The 24,852-nt window shown below is 38.7% G+C and overlaps 1 protein-coding gene across 1 annotated transcript in view; it reads left to right on the forward strand.

The window, feature by feature from the left end:
• PRKAR2B (protein kinase cAMP-dependent type II regulatory subunit beta) overlaps positions 1-24,852 on the forward strand; it is a 68,604-nt gene that overhangs the window by 20,778 nt on the left and 22,974 nt on the right. The window contains exons 3-4 of the mRNA XM_037511545.2: positions 19,856-19,908; positions 23,431-23,514. Coding sequence (XP_037367442.1) covers positions 19,856-19,908; positions 23,431-23,514 — 137 coding nt within the window. The remainder of the gene's footprint in view (positions 1-19,855; positions 19,909-23,430; positions 23,515-24,852) is intronic.

Raw genomic sequence — 24,852 nt, forward strand, 5'->3', positions numbered from 1 at the left:
TAGGTAACATTTTTTGATAATAAAAATAAATGATTGTTCAAAATAGAGTAAGTAGGGCCTCCCCTGGTGGCGCAAGCGGTTGAGTGCTGCGCTGTGAAGCTGTCCACAGCCTCTGCAGCATCGGTTCGATCCTGGCTGGCCGGTGAGGGTCCCACATGGTGCTGCAGATCTCTCCTGTGGCGCCCGCTGCTCCCCTCAGCAGTGTATTTCGTCAGTCTGTCTGTTCTGTTCCCCACTCTGTCTCTGGTGAAGCTTCTCACTCTCCCACGCATCTGGCCTGTACCCCCGTTCTTGTATAAATAAATAAATAAATCTCAAAAAAAAAATAGAGTAAGTAATAGTTGATCATTAAAATATTTCTTGATAGCTTTCTTTAATAGTTTTATTTCAGAAATACTTTTTCTTTTCAGAGGCCAACTATAAAACTTTAAGACCTGTAATTTAGAAGAAAATAAATCAGATAAAATGAAGCAGAAGACTGTTGAAGAGTTTGTTCTTATTTATCTAGTAAAAAAATTGCAGCAATAATTGCTGTATGTATGTATTAGAACAATAAATACACTATGTGTAATGCTAACACATTCAATCACTGTTGAATGAAAAGAAATAATATGTTATAATGCATTTCTAATCTTTTTATTGAGTTTCCTTTGTGATTGGTTTTGATATTCATACTGTATTTATCAAAAATAAATATTTGAACCTGAATAATTGAAAGAAAACATTTCTCCCTTTTATGCATTTTTTTTTCTGGTTAGGGTTCATGAAGATGAGAGGAGTGTTTATGTTAAGAAAATACTTAAAAATATATTATTCAGAATCACTTTTATGCTTTTAATAATACTGTTTGTGCTAAACTCTCTTCATGTGTCTTCAGTGCCAGCCCACAAACCTGTCAGCTTTCATTTATGTAAGAGGAATCAGTTTCATTCAGTATTTTCAGACAAAGTACCTAGAATCTTTAGAGTCTGTAGAGGTTTCAGTGGTTCATAAACTAGTTGTCCACTTGGTTCAGGAGTGAAAGGCATGTGATGGTGTATGACTGAGGGAAACATAGATGGGTGTTTAAACAGTAGGGTCTGGCCTCCCAGGTTAGGGTGGGTAAGTTCAACAAACAATAAAACTACCAGATGTTTTCTGAAATCTGACTTAATGTATCTTTGGTATCTCCTTGACAGCACCCCATAACAGGGTTTTAATTTAGTTTTGAATTTTTTTATTAAGATATAACTGATACAACATTGTGAATATTTGATGTTTACAATGTGTTGATATATTTCTAGATTACAATATATATTTCTAGATTACAATGTGATTGATTACCTATGATCTTATATTCAAATAGCATCCCATCATCCTGTTTTTAGTTGTATGTTTATTTTGAAAATGATAATTTATTGCTTTCCCTACCACAATTTTGTGGATTTATCAGCACACCCCACCCCCCCACAACACACACACACACACACACACACACTCAAAGAGCAGAGTTTACAGAGAGCTTAGTTCAGGCTAAGAATGCAAGAGGGGAGAGGCTGGACCACAGTGGCCCTGAGTGTTCACCAGCAGGTCTGCATGGACATCTGAAACCAGCTCCCCCGCTTTGTTTTATTTATTTTTAAAAAATTATTTATTTATACAAGCGCTGGGTACAGTGAGAAGCGCGGGAGGGTGAGAGAATTCACCAGAGCCAGAGTGGGAAACAAAACAGGCAGACTGAAGAAATAAACTGCTGAGGGGAGCTGCGGGCAGCAGGAGAGGTCTGCGCACCATGTGGGACCCTCGCCAGTGGCCAGGATCAAACCGGCGCTGTAGAGGCTGTGGGCAGCTTCGCAGCCCAGCACTCAACCACTGTGCCACCAGGGGAGGCCCTCCCCCACTTTGTTTTATTGTTGTCGGAGGATGCTGCATTCCTCATACCCCATCTCACATCGCATATTTGGGTTGTCAGGTGACTGCGTAATCCTATGTTTAAACAAAAGAAAAAGAAGTGCTGCTTCTGTTCTTTCGATTGTTAGTGATTACTTCTTACCATACACATAGTTATATACATAATTCATTTTAGAAGTTTGATGAATTTTTTTTAAAGATTTATTTATTTATACAAGAACTGGGATACAGGTCAGAGGCACAGGAGGGTGAGAGAATTCACCAGAGAGAGCAGGGAGCTGAACAACAGTTTGGGGGTTAGTTTTTCTTAAAACTTCACTTTCTTCCTTTGTTCCTCCCACTCACATACACACACTTATTCTTTCACTTATTCTTTCACTTATTCTTTCAGAAAGAAAGAATGAGCCTTTTAGGATCTGAAGTACTTCTAGTGTGTCTCCTAAGAATAAGGACTTTCTTCTTCATAATAGAGCATGCAAGGAATTTAACCTTGACATTGTGCCTTGTCTAGTATATAATCTAGAGTGCAGTTTCCTTGGTTGTCTTGACATGTTTTCTCTCCCTCTTTTTATTCAAGTCTATCTAAGAAGATTATTCCTCATGAAAAATGTGTATAGACCATTTATTGTCGTTATTCGAAATGAGTGGCAGTAGTAGATGTAGCTCAATAAATTTGTGAAGAGCTTGAAGCAAAGAATAATGCTGTTGCATCATTGTTGATGCAGTACATTATACTGGAAAGAGCCTTAAGTATAAAGTTACACCAACTTAAGTTTTACATTTACATTCATCTCATTGGTTCTCTTTCATTTTCATTCAGTTTTGGAATGGACCAGCTAGTCACTGCACTTGTGGTGGTTAAGTTAGGTGGTTTTTATAAAAGAGTGACTAGACTCAAAAAAGTGACAGTTCAACCCTCTTCCCCTGAGCAGCTTAAAACAAAACAAAACTAAACAAAGCAAAACCAAAAAGCCTTCAGCTCTGTGCCTTAGCTGGTCACAAAGAAAGCTTGAGAGTCATAACACTGATTTTTGTCCTTTAAAATGGGTATCTCAGTTTACTATATGCACACGACAGTTTTTTTTTTCAAAGATTATAATGGTTTCCTCTGTGGTTTTTGTCTTTGAATTGCAAAAGAAAAAAAGTCCCAGTCAGTCTAGAGACAAAACCTTGCAGGATGAGGGCAGACCTCTTTATGAATTTTTTTTTACAGATTATTTGTACAAGAACTGGGGTACAGGTCAGAGGCACAGGAGGGTGAGAGAATTCACCAGAGAGAACAGGGAGCAGAACAGATAGAAAGACCGAAATACACTGCTGAGGGGAGCAGCGGGCGAGGCAGGAGAGGTCTGCTGCACCATATGGGATCTCCCTGGCCGGCTGAGAATCGAACCTGCGCTGCAAAGGCTGTGGACAACTTCACAGCAGTGGCACTCAACCCACTGTGGCAAGAATTTTTTTAACCCCAATTTTAGTTTTGAAAAAAGACAGGCTAACAGAAAAGTTTGAAGACTAGTTCACCTGTATCTCGATTCCCCAATTGTTACTAGTTTGTCACCATTGTATGTTCCCTTTCTTCCTTTGTTCCTCCCACTCACATCCACACACTTATTCTTTCACTGAGCCTTTTAGGAATCTGAAGTACTTCCTGTGTGTCTCCTAAGAACAAGGATGTTCTTCTTCATAATATAGCATGCAAGGAGTTTAACCTTGTCATTGTGCCTTTTCAAGTATATAATCTAGATTCCAGTTTCCTTAGTTGTCTTGACATGTTTTCTCTCCCTCTTTTTTCATTCAAGTCCACCAAGGATTTTGTATTGCATTTGATTGTTAAGCTTAGTTTTTCTAATCTTTCATAATTTGCCTAAAATTTTGAATCTGATTTAGCATTTTCAAGGTTAACCCTAGTGGTGATTCAGTTCTTCTTGCCAGCTGTACCTAGGCCCCATAGATGCCCATGAAGTGCTTGCACTGACATTCAGTATTGCTTTCGTGATGGTCATTGAGCATTACTTGCTCTAATTTGTAATTATTTCTTATAATAGAAGTGAAAACAGAACTCTAAATTATAAATTTGCTTGTTTTCTTTTCTTGTGTAGATAATTAACCACTCTTCAATTTTCAAATATAAACCGAACATTGAACCTTATAGATATTTTTAACAGAGCTGAGGTTTTATAATTTTCCATAAGCTAGTATTTAGACTATTATAGAGGTGAAACTAAGTCCTTAAATCTCTCATACCCACTCTGTAAAACAGCATATTCAAATTTCAGTGAAATCAAAACAAAATGACTAGGCCCCAAAGAAGTAGTGAAATAGCAGAAATTCAGATCTTGTCTTGAATTTGATTCAGGCAACATATGCTTCCTTGATTCAGGGAACATATGCTTCCTTTTGCTCTGTTTTGGAAATATTTTGTAGCTGAGGTGTTCATTGTTTCTACTGTAAATTTATTTGATAAGCGCTTTTAACCCCCAAGTTATTTTTTTTCCAGAGGTCATTCTCATATTGTCAAACTAATTTGATGGTATGAATACATTTACATTTTGTTTTTGAAATGAGCTTCATTAGAGAAGCTCATTTCAGGCTTGGTAATCACCAAGAGAGAATGCATACAGGGGAATAGTACTTTAACAAATTAATTTACAAATTCATTCAGCAGACATTTACTGAATCCCTACTGTGTGTCAGCTCTAATGCAAGGATGCAAGAAGAATAAGATACAGTCCTTAAGAAGCTCATAACCTAGGAGGAAAGCTGACTGTGGTGCAGAGTGTGGTAGAGACCGTGAGATCCACAGTCAAAAGGGGGAAACAGTTCTTTCCGGGCATAGCTCACAATAAGGATGCCATGGGAACTGGTTTTACCCCTTATAATGTGGGTTTCAGTGGGATAATAAGGGCAGTGTTTTTGCTTTATCACTATTAGATAGTTGTTTTATTATGAAGTCCTTTTTTATTGTTTGCTCACTGTACTTTGCCTCTGCCATCAAGCAAGCACCTATGGGTTGGAATAAGCAGATGCCCATGACCTTGAACAGCAGGGATTTAAAGCCAGGAGTTATTTTTTTTTTTCTTTTTCTTTTTGCAATTTGTAATATTTTTATTTTTGAAGATGCATAATATACAATAACTTTAAAATCTTTTAAAACTGACCTCTAAAATTAATATCACTTTTGAAAATCTTGATATTTATTATAGTTAATGTCTTATAAATTGATGTGATAAAAATGAAATAACTGAAAACTTTACTATACAAACTCACTTATTATTATCACTCCAAACCATTGTTTTTTTTTTTCATTCATGGGTATATATATTTACAATCTAGTATTAAACAGAAGTCATACAATTTTTATCTTTTTTTTCTTTTTTTATATTTTTATATTTTATTTTATATAATTCTTCAATCATTTTTCATTTTTGCACAATGTATGCATTTTCATTTTGGTTATATTCCCCATACAATTCCCACCCCTCCCTTATTTTGACCTTAATCCCTCCTATCCTCCCCCACCCATAGTATGTCTCTGGTTTATAGTTGCTTGTTGATTTTGATTTTTTCTTTATTATAATTAGTCATTTTCCTGGTCCCTTATTTAGGTTTTCTAAATTCCTACTATGAGTGAAACCATCCAGTATTTTTCTTTTCCTTTCTGGCTTATTTCGCTGAGCATGATTCCTTCCAGCTCCATCCATGTTGCTGCAAATTGCATGAGTTTATCTTTTTTTTGATTGCTGAGTAATATTCCATTGTGTATATGTACCCCATCTTCTTGATTCAGTCATCTTTTTTTGGGCATTTGGGTTGTTTCCTTAGCTTAGCTATTGTAAATAGTGCTGCTATAAACATAGGGGTGCAGGTGCCCTTTTGAATTAATGTTTCTGTGTCCTTTGGGTAAATAACTAGGAGTGGAATTGCTGGATTATATGGAAGCTCTATTTTTAGTAAGTTGAGTAATCTCCACACAGCTTTCCATACTGGTTGGACCATTTTGCACTCCCACCGGCAGTGCAGGACAGTTCCTTTTTCTCCACATCCTCGCCAACATTTATTGCTGCTAGATTTTTTAATATGTGCCATTCTCACAGGTATCTCATTGATGGTATCTCATTGTAGTTTTGATTTGCATTTCCCTGATTACAAGTGATGTTGAACATTTTTTCATATGCTCTTCTGCCCATTTTTTGACCAGATTATTTACTTTGTTTTTGTTGAAGGCCAGGAGTTATTTCTGCATTTAATATACCATTGCTTCAAAATGATAGTCTTTCTTCTCAGGGGCTTCAGCGTAAGGTCTGTGTTCTCAGAGCTCAGGTTGAAGTTCTAGCTCTGCTACTGCCCATAACCACTTACAAAAAGGGTGTGTGTATCCTTAGTCACCTTCCTAAGGCATAAAATGGATGCAACTATCTCACAACTCTCTAGTAGTGAATAGAGAGTTGTATCCTTTAGTAGCTGTGAGCTTGGGCAATTTACTTAAACCCTCTTCTCTAAAACCGAAAGCTAGGTTGTTCTAATTGTTGAAGAGAAGGGTGGCAAAATTTTTTTTGTAAGCACAGTGCCTGACACAGTGAGTGCCACATAAGCTTTTATGCATCACAAAGCTCAATTTATAAAAATTATCATCTAATTAAAATTCATTAATACAGTAGTCCCCTCTTATCTGTGGGTGATACATTCCAAGACCCCCAGAGGATGCCTGAAATTACAGATAGTATCAAACTCTGTAAATCTGTGTTTTTTCCTATACATAGATATTTGTACTAAGGCTTAATTTACAAATTAGGTGCAGTTAAATTAAGAACAGTAACTAATAATAAAATAGAGGAATTATAACAATATATTGTCCTAAAAGCTGAGTGAATGTCATGTCTCTCTCAAAATATCTCATTCTACATAATATTTTTTTTAAAAAGATTTATTTATTTATTTATTTATTTATTTATTTATTTATTTATTTATTTATTTATTTATACAAGCACTGGGTACAGTCAGAAGCATGGGAGGGTGAGAGAATTCACCAGAGCCAGAGCGGGGATCAGAACAGGCAGACCTATGAAATACACAGCTGAGGGGAGCAGTGGGCACAGCAGGAGAGTTCTGCGCGCCATGTGGGACCCTCGCCCAGTGGCTGGGGATTGAACCGGCACTGCAGAGGCTGTAGGCAGCTTTGCAGCCCAACGCTCAATCACTGCGCCACCAGATGGTATCTCATTGTAGTTTTGATTTGCATTTCCCTGATTACAAGTGATGTTGAACATTTTTTCATATGCTCTTCTGCCCATTTTTTGACCAGATTATTTACTTTGTTTTTGGACTGTGCTTGTCTCTAGGTAACAGAAACCACTGAAAGTGAAACCACGGATAAGAGGACACAACTGTATTAGTAGCTCTGTTGTTTCCCCCTATAATTTATCCCACTTAATTTTAACTGGCCAAAGCACTTAATTTTGTGTATCTCTTATAGCTAACTCCTTCACCCCAAATTTGGATTTATTTAGCATTGCATCAAAAGAGACTTCTTTTGAATGTAATAGCCTTTAGCCTTTTATATAGAAACAAAAGAAGCAACTTCAGCCTGGACTAAATTATAAGCTGTATTTGTAGACTGTTATTTTGAAAATAAGTTGATCCGCCTTTTAAAATTTAACCTTTAATTTTAAACAGGTGCGTGTAAATGTAGCCTCCCCCTCACCCCACACACCCCAGATCCCCTCCTGTTCTTAATCTTCTTGGAGAGGTTAAGTCCTTGCCCAAGATAACAGTAATAAGATCCAAATTCAAGCATTCTATCCATAGAACCTCTGCTCTTTCAAAGACTCTGCTCTTCTTCCACTCTTCCACTCTTCTTCAAATATTTGTTGAGTTGCCACAGTATATTGGAAATCCTTGATTGTTGTAGATCTGGGGTGGTGCATTGGTGAGCAAGACATTCAAGCTCCCTGCTGTTGTGAAACATACATTTCCAGCAGACAGAAAATAAATACACAAACTTCATAGTTTATATAAAGATTCTTTATAGGTATAACAGGTAGTGTTTTGAAAAGGTATTTTATCATAATGATGAATGTTGTTCACCTTTTCTCTGTTTACCTGCTTGGGTCAGGAATTCCTCTTTTGGCAGTATGCTGTGTTTTTATCTAGACCCAGGAGACTGGGCAGTGTTGGGGAAATGCTTTACTTTGGCATCTGAAGACCTAGTTAAGAATCCCAGCATGTCATCAAATACACACTTTGTATGTGAACTCTGAGCTTTAGAGTCTTCATTTATCATCCAGGCATTGAGCTCCCTGCTACCCGAGGCGGTGGTTACGATTAAGTAAACACAGATCCCTAGTGCAGTACTTGACTTATTAGAAGGAGCTGATTAAATATTAGTGTCATTTTTCGATACATTTTTCCACTTTAATAATTATTTTCAGTGAAAGATATATATGCAGGTACAGGGACTAAATTGAATTCCCTATAGATGATGTTTTTCCTCACCAGACTCCCATTTTTGTTTTAATGCAAAAAATATGCTTGCAAGTTAACTGAGAATTAATATTGGAATATCTTTGTGAAAGTACAAAAGACACATCAGTACAGGTGGTTTTCTCAAAATTTCCCTGTATAGCATGTTATATTACATGCCTATGCTAGAATTCACTTCTGTGCTCTGTACTACAAAGACAATTCACTTTCATGTTACTTTAAAAATGATGCTGCTTATTTGTTTATACTTATCAATACTCACATTTGTTTCATTATTGTGCTATAGTGAATTCTTGGTAGAAACCATATCTACTAATTAAATCGTTAATGTGTATCCTTGGTGACTATGGCTCTGTATCTACTCTGCTACTGGATTAATGCTGACTTTACTATGACTTTTCCCTACTTTCTGTTTCTGTTCCACCGTTTCAGTTACCACACTGACTGCTGTAGCAATACTAATGACCACTCTTGCTTTAGTCTTCCTCTTTTTTCTCTAATTCATCTGACACTTCTCTGTCATAACACCCTATATCTCACACGTGAGAAGTCTGTACAATTTAATTTGGTATTTGACTCAAGGCTCTCAAGAGCCTAGATGCAATTCCTCTATAGCCCTAGATTCTATTACCGCAACACAGCCTTCCCACTGCAAGTTGGGAATGCCTGCTGCCATCTCAGCCTTTTTGATTTAAAATAATCATGTAATACTCGCATCAACTTTCTGCGTAATATCTGCTATAAAAATGAATTTTAAACTCACCCACATCACAGTTTAAAGACCAATGTGGGGGCCTCCCTGGTGGTACAAGGGGTTAAGACGCAACCTATGAAGCTATCTGCGGCCACTGCAGCACAAGTTCAATTCAGATCCCGGGCTGGCCAGGGAACAACCCACATGGCACAGCAGACCTCTCCTGACTCACCGCTGCTCCCCTCAGCAGTATATTTCAGTCAATCTGTCTGTTCTGCTCCCCACTCTGTCTCTGGTGAATCCTCTCACCCCCTGTACCTCCGGCCTGTACCCCAGCTCTTGTATGCATAAATAAATAAATCTTTAAAAAAAAAATAAAGACCAATGTGGAAAACAGAGAAAAAAATAACAGAAAGTGAAGACAAAAACAAAACAAAACAACTTTCTGAGTAAGATATTACTACTATCTTTATTTTATAGACAAGAAAACTGAGACTGAGAAGTTGACTAACTGGTCCAAGGTCTAAAGTCAAGCCCAGCTAGTTACCCTGTGTGTGTGGGCTTGTCAGCACAGCCCTTGCTAGGGCCTAAAGCCCCTCTCAGCTGTCATCCTAAAAGAGGATCTATATGGTCATGCAGTTCCTCCAACTGAATGACAGTGACACATATTTACATGGGTCAGCTGTTTATGTGGCCCATGGAAATATGCTTGTCCCAGGAGGTAGCATTTCAGCCAGTGCTAGAAAAGAATGGGGTGGTGGGACTTGGGAACTTGTGCGAAGGTCTGGTGCTTCCTGTCATTCATAGGCAAGTATGAATGTTGAGTCCATCATCCTTATGTCTTGTGATAGCTTAAACCAAATAAATACATCAGTCTCTTTTACATCATTTACTCCTAATGTGATTCTGAAACATTTATTTATACATAAAGTCACTGCAAGTCTATGAGCTAGAAAGAGGATGAAAGAATAATTTCACTCTCATGTCCTACCTTTGTTATATATATTCTCTAAGATCTTAGACAGTCATGACTACTCCTGTCAGCACCACCATGGTCCCTAAGTTCTATATCATCTACTTTTGTAAGAATTCATTGATTAGGCACTAGAATTTGACCCTGCGTTTTGTGCATGCTGCTTCCTTTTCAGAATACTCTATGGTTTTATTCTTAGTTATTTTTGGCAATTGGTTGCACCTTATTACCTGTTTTCTTTCTTGTCCTGATATTTTTGAACCACTGCTCCCCATAACTTATGACATCTGTTACTGTAACTGAAATGCACGCTGAATTCAATCAAGTGAGAATGGAAAGTTTATGGAAATGGTGAGCTTGGGGTTCTCACGAAATCACCAAGCCACAGGGATGGCTGGGCCTCAGGAGCAGCTGGACCTGGGCTTTGAACACCATTTAGGGGTCTTTCCATCTCTTGCCTCTGATTCTTTTCTTAACTCTGCTGATTCATCCACAGGGTGGGGGATACAACACCACACTTCACAGCAGTAGCCACTGGACAGACTGACCTGATCTTTCTCCTAATTGAGGCTCCGCAAGCTCTCAGGAAAGCTTTCTAATTAATTAGCTCAGCCATCCTGGATTGACCTGGAAGATGCCTGGTTGCCCATCTGGGGTCTGCTATGACACAGGGCTCAGAAACCCCGACCTCACGTAGGATTAATTTAGCTGACCCATTTTGAATTATTAGAATCATGCCTGCTAGCTGATTCTTAGTCTAGACTGGCTGCCTCAAAGAAGTCCTCTATCTTTGTCCAAGGCAGCTTTTTGGCCCACTGAGTTTCCTCCCAGCCTAAGGGGACATCTGCAGTGTAATCAGCACATTTGCAGATCAGCCAGGTGACTAGCCCTGAGCTCTGTGTGTGAAGGAAGCTCAAATCATTTGTTTCACCACCTGCCTGTACCACTGCAGGTGACCCATTTGGATATGTCTTGTTCTGTTGTGAATTATTACATCTTTATGGTTGAATAATGCTTCCACAAAGAATGACAGTAAATAACAATACCAGATAAACGCTACTCCTCTTCAAAAGGATGGAGCTATTATCTTGCATATTAATTCATCTAACTACTAAAGGAAAAAGCCCCAAAGAAGAAATAATAATTTACATTTTTACCACAGATTTTTCAAAGAGATGAAGTGGGAAGTCACTGTAATTTTTCATCTTGCAAACTATTTTTTTGATGTTATTTTCTTTAGAACATTAAGCACAACCAACCACCTGGTTTTCTTATATTATGCAAAAGTAACGCATTTTTAAGTCAGGAAGGATATTTTCCCCCTAGACTTCTAAGGGTTTTTATTTTGTAAGAAGACCACTTTTTTTGTACAAATATGTTTGTTTTTAGAATGTTTGTACTCTGATAACTATAAGAAGAGATTGTTTCATAGCTGGTTGGTTATGCTGTCACTCGGTTAAATAAAAAAAACATTAATTCACTGTTCTATGCATACTATGAGATAGCTAAAGATGAGGAAGACAGTGTGTGCCCAAGACACTGGAGGGGCTGAGTGGCCATGTACCCAGGACTGTCCTTCCAGACAGCTGTAGAATGACCACGGTGACTGTCACCCACTCTGAGTCCACAGAATGTGGGCACAAGAAACAGCTAGCTTATGCCTTTGTAGGTGAGGGGGAGATGAGAAACAACCCACCCTGCAAGCTTGCCCAGTTCCTGCATGCCTCTTAGAATATGAGCTTTTCTAGATTTAAAAAATACCATTTTCCACATAATATGGTTTCTGAATGTAAGTCAACAGCTGCTTGTCGTGCTCAATAGAAGAAAAAACAATCAGTTTTAACGCCAAAAGAAAAAATCCCCCAGGCAGACTTATTTAGAGACCACATGCCCATCTTCAGCGTTGACTTCCTCTGGTATTTCCAGAACATTGATTATTGGAGATTTTTGCATCCTATGTTGTGGGTAGAATTTAGCCCCCACATAATGTGTGATTCCACCAAAATAAAGACATAAATAAAGTGCATTCTGGCTTCTCGCATAGAAGGGAACATTTAATCTTACCCTGTGTGTTTGGGCAAAGCAAAAGTGAGGAGGTGACATTCATGCAGAACTGTAAGGGAAGAGTAGGATTTCTCTAAGTGGGAATGCGGTGGAAGAGTAAAATTTCCAATTGAGCAAACCATGTAAAACATGTCAAAGTAATAATAGATAGTCTAATAAGATTAGAAATATATGGACCTTATTATAATGGAAGGAAAGTCTCAAAAAATAGGGTTGAATCATCAGGGGGGCCCCTTGAAAGTGTTGGTAAGGATTTTAGTTTTATTCTGTATGTTGTGAGAAGCATTAAAAATTGTTGGTCAGAGATGTATCATACCCAGGATGGAACCGGAGATTTAAAGTAGGCCCACTCTACCTGCCCCATCTCTTTTACCTTGAACCTTAGCTTGGAGGCAGCTGAGAAGAGGCCATCACATCAGACTGCCCTCCAAAGCTGGGTGAACGTGGAGAAAATGAGGGAGAGTTAGACTATCATCCTCTGAGGCTCTTACTCACATATGGATTGTGTATGTTATAAATCCAACAGGCTAGTGTTGTAAGTATTGCTTTGTGAAGTCTTGTCTTTTTAAGTAAAAACAAAAAGAGCAAAATTCTGTTCTTTTGTCTTTACTCACACATTTACCTTTTCTGTTGCTCTTCATTTCCTCCTGCCAACTTGAGTTAGCATCTGGTGTAATTTAAGGATGACAGACTTCCTTGAGTATTTCAGCTTCATTCCTTATAATGCATAATAAAAAATGAATATATCTGCTTTGTAGTATGCATTATTCTTTTACTCTTTGCATCATCTCCCACATTTCAAAAACTATTTTTCTGAATGAATAATTAAGACTTACTGTGGGGCTCTTTTGCTTGAATATGATTAGGAATTAAAATGTGAACTTCTGTATTTTGAACATGTTGTCCAAATGCTTCTATTTTGTGAATTAAAATTTAAGATTATTGGGGCCTCCCTGGTGGTGCAAGGGTTAAGATACAACCTATGAAGCAATCCACAGCCACAATCCCTGGCCAGCCAGGGAGCAGCCAGCATGGTGCAGCAGATGTTTCCTGACTCACCCGCCCTGCTCCCCTCAGCAGTGTACTTCGGTCAATCTGCCTGTTCTGCTCCCCACTCTGTCTCTAGTGAATCCTCTCATCCCCCACACTTCTGGCCTGTACCCCAGCTCTTGTATGCATAAATAAATAAATCTTTAAAAAATAATAAAATAAAATTTAAGATTATTGCTAATTTGTTACAGCGAATATTTACCAAATTACCTGGACAGAAATATGAATGAACAGGGGACGAGGAGCGCCTACTGATTAGTCATTGCCTCTTCCCTTTACTCAGCAATAATTATGATCCCCTTATACCAGTATTTCTCAGTGCTTCCTCCCATCCTTTTACTTTTTAACCCAATCACCCAATGAGATTAAAAAAAGTTTTTTTTAATTGAAGTAACATTGGTTCATACTGAGTGAGATTTTAAAACCACAAATATATGTTTATGTATTATATGTTTATCTGTGCTTTAGATGCAAAGAAGTTTTTGTCCTTGTCCCTAACCAGTCTTCCTGGTTGAGAATGCTTGTCTTAACCAGTATTTGTAAAAGGTACATTTTCCCCCGTGTAGGAGGGTATTTCCACGTCAGTGAGCTAAGTTTAACCATATTGAATCAGAACTCTGTTATTTAGTACACCTGTGCTTTTATAATATTTTTATTTTAAGTTGATTATTCAAATAAGTATGCTAAAATATTAGCATATTGTGAGAACATTGGAAAAGTAAATTGTATTTATTTTATAGAAGTCAGAGGTGTTTTTTTTTTTTTTTTTTTTTTTTTTTAGGTTAAAGATGTGTAAGCCATGTAGTCTTCAGCCCAGGACACATTTGCTTTTAGTTCTTCAACAAATATTTATTGAGGGTGTACTGTGTGCCAGGCTCCGTGCCAGGTGCTGAGGCCCCGGGGCTCATGGAGCTCAGTCAGGTTCCTCTGTTCTCTGATAGACACAGAACTAATGTGAGTTTTATAAATTTGCTCAGTGCAGAGTTGTTTGACTGCTGATTTTTAAATATTACCAAAAAATTATAGGGGGCACTTGATGAAAGTCCCTGGGAGTTGGTATAACCCCTTGTGTGGCATAATAAGAAAAACAATTGGTCTTTGCTCTGGGTGACTAAGAACTTTGGGATCTCCTGAGTAGTAAGAGTTTCTTTGGTGTGCCAAGAAGCCCCTAATAATTTCATGACGGGGGCTGGTCACTAACAAGACCAAACTTTGATTAAAAAATTGGAGCACCGAACCCCATTCCCCCAACCTTGGTGAGAGAGAGGGGCTAGAAGTTGAGCCAATTACCAGTGGTTGATGATTTCCTCAGCTATGCCTGTGTAATGAGATACCTCCAGAAAAACCCTTAAATGACAAGGCCCAGAGAATGTCCAGGTTGTTGGAAAATATCTGGTGATGATGGGAGGGTAGCATATCCGGAGAGGACAGTTCTGTATGCCTCCCCCATGGCTTGCTCCACGCATCTCTTGCACTTGGCTGTTCTTTAGTTGCATCTTTTATAATAAACTATCGGTAGTAAGAAAAGTACTTCTCTGAGTACTCGAAGTCATTCTAGTGAATCTTTGTACTTGAAGAGGAGTGGTAGGAGTCTCTAGGTTATAGTTTATAGTTTATGGTTAGTCAGAAGTATGGGTGACTTGAAAATTGTAACTGGCATCAAAAGTGTACATACACACAGGTGTTGTACAAAGATATACATAGTAGGTATATATTTTGCATGAAATGATTGAGGGTCAAGCCTCAGAAGATGCCAAGTCAACAGAGTTCTCACTTTCCTCTTCTGTCCCACAAGCCATGACAGGTTTCTGCTCCACAACTGCATATTACCCTTCTGCAATGTGAAAATCTACTTCAACTCTTGGACTGTTCTAGAGTTCTAGACAATAAATCTGGTATCCAGATACATACATGTACAACCCAGCAGGGAAATCTCAATATAGGCTTCACTTAAAGAACAGGGCTTTATGTTTGTCTTTCACCATCTGACTTTTGATTTTATTCCTATATGGCACATAAAGAAACAAATGAATGGAATATGTAAAAAAAATAATAAACTTTGGGTTATAAGACCTAGTGTTCACCAGAAGGGAAGGTGGATGAGGGTAAACTGGGTCAAAGGGGTCAATTGTATGGTGAAGGATGGAACTGAACTTGTAGTGTGAGATTAATGTAGTATATGCAGATGCTGATATACAATGGCAGATCTGATGTAGGTAAATTTGAGATGTATATAGTGTAATGCAATGTTACCTCAATAAAAGCATTAAAAAAAAAGATTAGAACCTTGTCCCTTATTACCATGTTTAATTGCCAAGCAAAATGGAGTATGGTTTCAAGCTCAATATGAGATTTCCCAGGAGGGATGGAGCAAATAGATTGCAGAAAGAATGTGAAGCAGCTCGAGTTATCTGGAGACTTTGGTTTGAGGGTGCATCCAGGCACAGAGCCCTTCGTGCACTCATTTCTTGTACAGTATGACTGAGCTCCTCATCTCCTGCCAGGCCTTTTAGTGAACAAGACCAAGGCTATCATTTTCCCTCATTCTCCCTGTCCTTGTTTCATGGGCAGAAGGACATTTTAATAAAGAACAACTTCTTATTTATTCATTGATTGATTCATTCATTCATTTTACTTGTGTTTATTATCCAATAAGAATATTAGAAGTTATTTAAAAGAAACAATCTCTTTGCCCTCCAAGACTGTGCAGACTTGTTTGTTCATTAGTTATTTGCTCATAAAAATGCATGTTGAGCCAGGCAGTGTGCCAAGCAGGGCTAGGGAAATATAGATATGAACTCAGGCACATGGTCAGTCCCTGCAGGGCTCAAGGCCTAATCCAGAGGGGGAACAGCACCATCTTTGGTAGAGGAATGTGTAGCAAGTGACAGTCATGAGTTCTGCCCACAGTATTAGGACAGAATACAGAGCACATTAGTGGTGTGTCTGAAATCAGCTCTGTGCAGGTAAGAGGTCAACATCTGACTCTTGATCTGACTTTAGCTGGGGCCTAAGAGATGGCTTAGGAAGTAGGGTACAGAGGGATCCCCAGTCATAGGAAACAGTGTAAGTGAAGACAAAGAGGTGCCAGGGCACCTTACAGTTTATGAAACTGTAAGTGCTGTGTTTTGATTTGATCATAGGAGGCAGTGGTAGGTTAATTTTTATATAGTGAAACAATTGCAGTATAACAATCCTTGGGATGTTTGCACAATAAATGAAATGGTTCAATGAGATGAATAGCTCAGAAATTGAGAAGCAAACATACATATATGTGATACAGTAGGTACCACAAATCAAAAGGGTGGTAAATAATAAATAGTACTGGGACAACTGATGAATTCTTTAGGAAAATAATAAATTCTTACTCCTCATGATATTTAATCAGTTTAGAGGCTTGAAACTGAGAACTTGGAGGAATAAGATTTCCCTCTGAATCAAAATTGAAGAGCAACAGAAATGCATGCGGGGATATTGATAACATACCTTAAAGAACTAAGTATCTTACCAGATACATCACTTCATTGAAAGCACTGATCTCAGGAGCAGGGCTGACCCTCTGGGCCCCAGACTCACCAAGGAACTGAGCTTGATTTAATGTTCTGATGTCCTCTGGAAATTCTCAAGTTGTGAGTGGTCCAGATTGGTAGGGAATAGTTGAGCCAAGATGCTGTGGAATCTGTTAGTGGTTGCCACAGCACCCCCACCCAGGGGACCACAGACCTACTTCACACAGGCAGTTTGAAAATAAAGTTGCAGAGAAACAAAAGCTATTTCTGGAGGACAGTGGGACTCCAATGCACCTACAGAGGCCCTGAGGCCTCCTCTGTGAACCGCCATGATTCTCAGAGCTGGTGGAACAGCATATCAGTAGGTCTCCTGGCTGTGGCTTCATATCCAGTAAGCGGGATTGACTTCAATTTACCATCCAGCAGTCAGTTGGCTCAACAGACTAGTAATCTGTTAAATAATTTGAGTTCTTTGGGGATCAATATATATTGACTTATACGAACTGCCACGAGTCAGTCTTTACGATGAGGAAAAAAAGAGAAATTCTCATTTTTGAAGGTGGGGCCTGTTTTTCCATTTTGCACCAAGCCCTGTAAATTATGTAGTGGCCCTGCCTGTGTGTTGGTCATCCACTGAAATAAAGTTACAGAAATGAAGCTTTATAAGTAGATGTCCTCATGTTCCTTGGAGAGTTGAGCCAACACAATTAAAGTGTCTGGATCACATTAGCTGGACCATCTATATTGTGTATGTGGCCTCAGGCTGCCCCAAACTGATGTCATTAAACATTCATTTTATTTGACAAACTCTCTTCCTCCCATTTCCTTCTCACCAAGCAACCTTTTAATTGTGATTTGGCTTCTTCTGTGGTCTTCCTGCAGGGAGAGAGCTGGCTGGTCATGCTGACTCCATACTTCATTCAGGAAGTTAGTTACTAAATTGGCATTTTGGTTATATGCATCAGTGAGGTTCTTTAATGGGAGCCTGCCCGTGAGAAAAAAAAATCCCCTTCTGTTAGCTTTCTGGGACACAAGGCTGAAGTCCATTCATTATGTTGGTGAATTCACCAGAGCAGTCAAAGCAACATGTAGTAGTTTAGAACAAGGATTTTGGAGTCATCCAGACAATCCTGGCATCAAGGATTGGCCCTGTGATTCTGTAATGTATGTATCTTGGCCAAGATACATGACCTTTTGCCCTAGTCTCATCTGTCAAGTGGTGCTATAATGCTAAGTTAACATTGTTGTGAGTGAGATTGAATGAGAAAACATACAACAGGTCAGGGTTTCTCAACCTCAGCACTACTGACATTTTGTGCCAGATAATTTTTTGCTGGCAAGGAGGCGGGCTGTCTTCCCAGCATCTACCCCCTAAATCTCCATGGTGTGACAGTCAGAATGTCTGCGGACATCTCCTGATGTCCCCTGGCTAAGAATCACTAATCTAGATATATAGAGCAATGACTGGAAAAGAGAAAGCTAACAGCAGGTTATATAATAATGATGGTAATTGTATTAGTGATGATAATACTCTTGATGCCATCCTGTGGCCAATGGGAAGGCATTTGTCAACTTTTCACCTATCCTTTTTAAATTTCTCTGTGCCAGAATAAAGTCCCTATGGATTAAGGGTAAGCATAAAAAGATTTACGCATAAAAAACTGAAAGAAAAGAGGAATAATAAATCTAAAATTTGCAAATAAAGACTGGCATCCAAGCCTAAAATTATGGTACTTTTGTCATGTTTGGCATTGGGTTTAAATCATATTGGGGAATTTTCTTCCCTGCAAGATATCACACATTCATAATAAACAAACATTCATAATCTGTAAAAACTGTATAATGTAGTTAACAGACAAACTGGCTAAAATAATTATGAGAAATATGGTAAATGGTATCAAGAAACTAGTATAAATCAAAAAAGAAAACCAGATACAAATATTCCGCAAACAGAAAGATAAAGGGGGAAATGTTATAGTCAGTTTATAAATATTTGAACATTGTTCAAATTCAGTAATAAATTTTTTAAATGTACAACCATTTTTCCATTTAAGTTGGCAAAGATTTTCAGCAGTAACATTCACTCTGTTGTACAATTTAGAGGATTCCTACACATTTTTTTGTAGAACAGAGGGGCAGCCACTCTAGAAAGAAGTTTGTTGAGAGATAGGTATGCCTTAAAATAATCCCCCAAAATAATATTTGGGAATAATTTGTGCAGCATAATGTAGACAAATATCTGTGCAAGAAGATGTTAGATGCAAAATAGTTTTAATAAATGCTAGCTAAATGCCCAGCATTCGGGGAGTAGTTAATTACAGCATATGCGAAATAATCAATAGCCCTTAAAAACAATATTTACAGGGCCTCCCCAGTGGCGCAGCGGTTGAGCGCTGGGTTGCGAAGCTGCCCGCAGCTTCTGCAGCGCTGGTTCGATCCCCGGCTGCTCCCCGGCCACCGGAGGAGGGTCCCACATGGCGCAGACCTCTCCTGCCGCCTGCTGCTCCCCTCAGCAGTGTACTTCGTCCTTCTGCCTGCTCTGCTCCCCTCTCTGGCTCTGGTGAATTCTCTCACCCTCCCGTGCTTCTGACTGCACCCAGTACTTGTATGTACAAACAAATAAATAAATAAATCTTTAAAAAAAAAAAACAATATTTACAAAATGCTTCTCATGGCATGCAAAATTCTTATAGATTAAATGCAAAAAGAAGGTTTTAAAATTTCTAATGCAGTCTGAACTCAACTCAGAATTAAACCTGGAAAAGAATATGCAATATGGTAGTATTTGTTCCTAGAAGAATGGATCATGAATAATTTATGAAATTTTCTATATAGGCAATAAAATTAAGTTGATCGCTTCATAGCAAGTATAGACTTTGTTTCTCTTTTTAAATTGATTTTTAGGTTTTACCCCATTTCTGTAGCTTGAAAATAAGGGTAAAAGTAAGCTATGTTTCTTTGAAAAGGAGAGCAAGTAGTGATTGTCCATGTCTTTAAATGCAGCTTTATATATTAATAAATTCCTCATAAGTTGCAATAAGAAACTGGTTTTGGGGGTAGACTGCTTCCTCTGTTGATGTAAATTAGTGTTTTTTAACATCACAGTATCGTTTTTTCATTAATTTTTAAAGTTATATTCATTTTAATTTGTTTCTTGATGAAAGTATCTCTGAAATGCCCAATTTTATTTTATAGTATGTGCAGAAGCTTATAATCCTGATGAAGAAGAAGATGATGCAGAATCCAGGGTATGTAATTTACTGAACAAATTCATTTTAAATTGATACTCTTAGATAAGATGATAATAATAGAAAAAAATGTTAACAGGCGTATAAATTAACAGGAGACATAATGGAATTACTTTGACTATTTCTTTTTCCTAGTCTTAGCTTTGATACCTACTTCTAGCCACATTTCTGTACAATTATATTTATTCAAAGAGTCTCTCATTTTGGAGAAAAGGAAAGATTAACATAAAACTCACTGAAGTTGTGATTTTATTTCTTTTGCAAAATGCAGCCAGATGATGAAAAAAATGCTTTTAGCTATCTTTCTCATATGATGTTATTTTTCTCAGACAGATTTTCTAATAAAGAGAAAATCAGGGGAAAACCTATCTTTACTAGTTTGTAACAACAGAGCTTATTAGGAATAAAAAAGAACAAAACCAAAGATGTCAGTCTATCAGTTTTTATTTTTATAGTCTATGATTCTAATATTTTGCTCAGATATTGGTTTTTTGGAGTTCCTAATGTTTTTATAAGATTATTTCCAGGTTGGTTTGAAGAAGCCTTTAAGTTTTGCCATTTAACTCCATCCAGGAGAGCAGGAGTCTGAGGTGCTGGGTGAAGGCCAGTGTGTTTGGGGCCAGGTGGCTGAAGGTGGAGACAGGAGGAGTGGGGGTTTAATTTTCAAAGGCTAAAGTTAGAGAATGGGGCGTTCTGATTTAAATTTTTAAAAGGTTACTTTCAGCTCTGTGTGGATGGATGAAAAAAATATGAGGACAATCTTGTACGGATTTCTCTTGCTTAACAAAATAGATATACAGTGTTTTCTTTAAAGAAAAGTCCAAAGCAGTTTTATTAATCAGTTTTCAGATTTTTTTAAATTGAAAGGCAGCAGAAGTTTAAAGCAGAAGTCTGGCAAACTTTCTGTAAATATTTTTTTTACCAGAAAGTTTACTTTTTCAGATAATAAATACTTTCAGCTTTGGGGGAAGAGGAGAGCATACCGTTTCCATGGCAATGACTCAGCTCTGCTGTTATGGCTTAAAAACAGCCATAGACCATAGGAGCAAGCTGGGTCCCTGAAAACTTACCTGTGGGCACTTGAGTTTGTATATCAGACCATTTTTACATGTCAGGAAATATTCTAACTTCTTTTGATTTTCTTTTCCCCTCCAATCATTAAAATCTCTAAAACCATTCTTCGCCCAGGGGGGGCTTGCAAAAAGAGATTTGGCCTTCAGGCCATCGTCTGCTGACCTGGGCTTAGAGTACAGACTGCAACTGGCCTCCTTGATGAGTCCCAGCTCTGCGGCTTCTGGACTGTGTGACATTGAAGAAGTGGCTTGGACAAGTTCATTTTCTTAATGTTCAATTTCAATGGTTTCCTGCTTTATGAGGTTTATTGCTAGGATAAAATGAGTTGATATTTTTAAAGCTCTTAAAACAGTGCCTAGCGCACTGTAAATGCTATATAAATGTTCAACAAATAAGATTGTTATCCTGAATGAGATGTAAAATTGAATGAAAAGATGAAGTGGCCTCTAGTAGAATAAAAACCGCACTTGGGTATACTGCCGAAGCCCTAGTTATCCAAATGCAGATCTCATATGTAGGAGTACACCAATCCCAACAGAAGAAGGACAGACCTTTCAAAGTGGGAGAGCATCTTCTGAGCAGCTGGCTTCAGGACAGAGGAGCCAGAGCTTCAGAGAATCACCTAATTTCTGACTGTTTGCTTTCCAGAACACAGCGGGACTCTAAGGAGGAGGGTGTCTGTAATAGATAAAAGATTCTAGCTCCTGGGGCCTGATGGCAGGGAGAGGAATGGAAGGAAAAAGGGAGAGCAAAGAGGAGCAGTAGACAGTAGCCAAGGGGGCAGGCTCAGGACACAAAGACAATTTAAAAGTACTAATTCATAAGAGAAGGTGCTGAGGAGAGAGAGTGCATGAACCAGAAAGATGAAAAGGCCGGGCTTAGGGACTTTTGTGTGCGGGCTCAGAGAAAGGGGATGGGTTGGGGAGAAAGACTTAAGCTGACAAGAGTGAGGGAGGTACAAGGAGGTGACTGGCATCCTGCCATTGTTTCCTCTCTCTGAGGATTGAGCTTCTCAGCAGGCACACATTTGTGATTGCTTTATTTTGAAGTTCTAGATGCTTTTGTGAAGTGAGAAATAACCTGTTTTGTTCTGTTAGAGAGAAGTGAATTTTGATTTATTATAGTTAATATCCAAAATTTAAAACTTCCTTGTATGGCAGTGAGCTAGCAGGCATCAGAATCTGCTTTTTCTGTGTTTATGTGTCATCTTTGGCTGTAGTTTGAGATGAATTGCTTAGCTAGTAAACAAGTTTGCATACACTTTACTCTTACAGGAAAAAGTGCAGTGCTTTTCTCTCTCCCTGGCTAATAGTCTTTCATTTAACATATAAATAATACAGATATATATGAATGTCCTTGATTCTTCTGGCACTTGCAGCTTTTACTAATTTTTAGTTATATGAGCTGGGCTAGAAATGCTGATTTGGATTGTCCGTTGTGATATATTCATGAGCACAAAACTCACTACTGCCCCATCCTGCCAGCCCACTGAAGAGGGGAAGCACCTCTCATCACCTCCAAGGTCACTGTCCACGTGACCACTAGAAGAGGAACAGGTGGTATATATATAGCACTCCTGGAAACCAACTCAGCGCCTCCTGCTTTTTGGACCATCTCCTGCTCTGAATCATTTCATGATTACGGATTTCCGGTGTTCACAATGAAAAGACCATTTGGTCTATGCAATGTTAAGTCTTCAGTCAAAAGGAACTCTGGAGCGCTGGAGACCATACTTATAGAGGCGCCTGTCAGTCTTCATCCTGCCGGAGTGGGTTTACCAAGAGGCGAGGGTGGTTTCCCCTGAGTTCATTCTAGAATGAGAGCCTTAGTGCTCTTGCACTCTTGTATGAGTTTTCCTCATACACAGACACTTGCTGTGGTGGGACCTGGTTTGCCTTCTCCTTTTGGAAAATCACTCTGTATGGGGTAGTTCCATACACTGTACATGAAAAGGTATTTAATGTCCCATGAAACATAAATGTAGAGTCTGCTTATTTCTAGAGACTTTATGAAGTTTTGAAGGAAAAAAAAACACATCCTGAAAGTAACAAACTCAGTGTTAGAGTGTATCAAACAGTATTTAAGAGTAGTAAACGCAAAACAGAGGAAGTTTCTGGATTTCCAGTGTAGCTGAGAAACCACTTGTCCTTCTGTGTGCTCCAACTGCTTGATGTCTTTAGCGATTAGCCAATCTCAAACCTTTATAAAATGAACTTGTTAACCTGGGGAGGAGAAGACGGGGGTACACTCTTGGAAAACATCGAGTGCTGCCTGGAAGAAAGGGCACCACCTCCCAATGGTGTCACTTGCCCCTACTTATTAGGGAGCCCATAACGTCTACAGAGAACCTGAGCACTAAAGTTCTGTGATCCTGTAGGAAATTTCATCCCTCTGAGTAGGGTACGCCAACTAATTTTGGGTTTGTTTTTTAATTTGCTATCCTTTTAGATCATACACCCAAAAACTGATGATCAAAGAAACAGACTGCAAGAGGCTTGCAAAGACATCCTGCTGTTTAAGAACCTGGATCCGGTAAGATAAATCTCATTCATAGAAGATGTGTGTGTGTGTGTGTGTGTGTGTGTGTGTGTGTGTGTGAATGTTTGAAGTACTATGTAGGGTCTTGGATTTTACCCTCTGTCCAAACAAAATCACCTGGGGAGCTATAAAGGCCCCAGCATGGATGCCTGGGAACAGAGTGGGGTGTCATATCTAACCCACTTTGGGCTGAGTACTGAACTTGGGAGGCCTAATGCTGTTAGACTGAGGAGTAAGCAAGCCTGCCGTCTGTTGTGGGGAGACATTATCTCTCTTGGGGTTCCTTGCTATGAATATCACCCTGAGAAATGGCCGAGGTGAAGAGAGGTTAGGACCGCATTCTTTATATACCCAACAGGAACCCACTGGGTGCTCAGAGCCTGTGGTATATTGTCTCTCAATAAGCAGAAATGGAAATTATATTTTAATGTATAACTTTTTTTTAATGTATAACTTTTATATTATACCTATTATAAAAGTAATGTTTTATTCGACTTTAAAAGTGGGGGACTTTTGATTTTGTCAGGGTTTTGAAATCTCTAGTCTTTGGTTTTGGTCTTTTTTTTTGCAGCCGCCCTTCTCACTGAGTGGGCACGCGGTTCAGATTTTGCACGGCATTCTGACCTCAATGGTCTGCTTCCCCCACTACAGATCTTGCTTCCTTGTTGCTATTTGGTCATTTGGGGAAGCACCTCCTCTGATACCATGTTCCAAATGTGAAGACTGGGTCAATTTTTGTGACTTGCTGTAATTTTTTGGTCAAACTCACCATCTTACAATTTTCAGAATGGTGCCATACAGGAAAAAAAGCATTAAATCAGGACCTACTCTTTAAAAGGCCATTTTAAAAAAATTATTTATGTGTAGAACTGGGGTGTAGGCCAGAGGTGTGGGGGGTGTGTGAGAGGATTCACCAGAGATAGATTGGGGAACAGAATAGGCAGATCTACTGAAATATACTGCTGAGGGGAGCAGGGGGCGAGACAGGAGAGGTCTACTGTGCCATGTGGGTTAGCTCCCTAGCCAGGGATAGAACTCAGGCCGCAGTGTTTGGCAATAGTTTGATAGCGCTGAGCCTTTAACCCCTGAGCCACCAGGGAGACCCTAAATAGATGGTTTTTTTTTTTCCCCACAAGTAAGATTTTTAGTCCCCATTGAAACTTTGAATTTTAAACAAATTCTTGAACTGGTGGTTCATATCCAGAGCTCATTCAACTTTAGCACTTGTCTCACTCCCTGTAGCTCTTCTAGAACCTCCATGAATTTTCTCAGGTCAAAGTTGGGCTTCTGTAGCATTTTCACTATTCTAACAAAGACGTCACGGAGCAGGTA

Source organism: Talpa occidentalis, unplaced genomic scaffold (genome assembly GCF_014898055.3).
Source record: "Talpa occidentalis isolate TD23 unplaced genomic scaffold, MPIMG_talOcc4v2.1, whole genome shotgun sequence".
Lineage (NCBI taxonomy): Eukaryota > Metazoa > Chordata > Mammalia > Eulipotyphla > Talpidae > Talpa > Talpa occidentalis.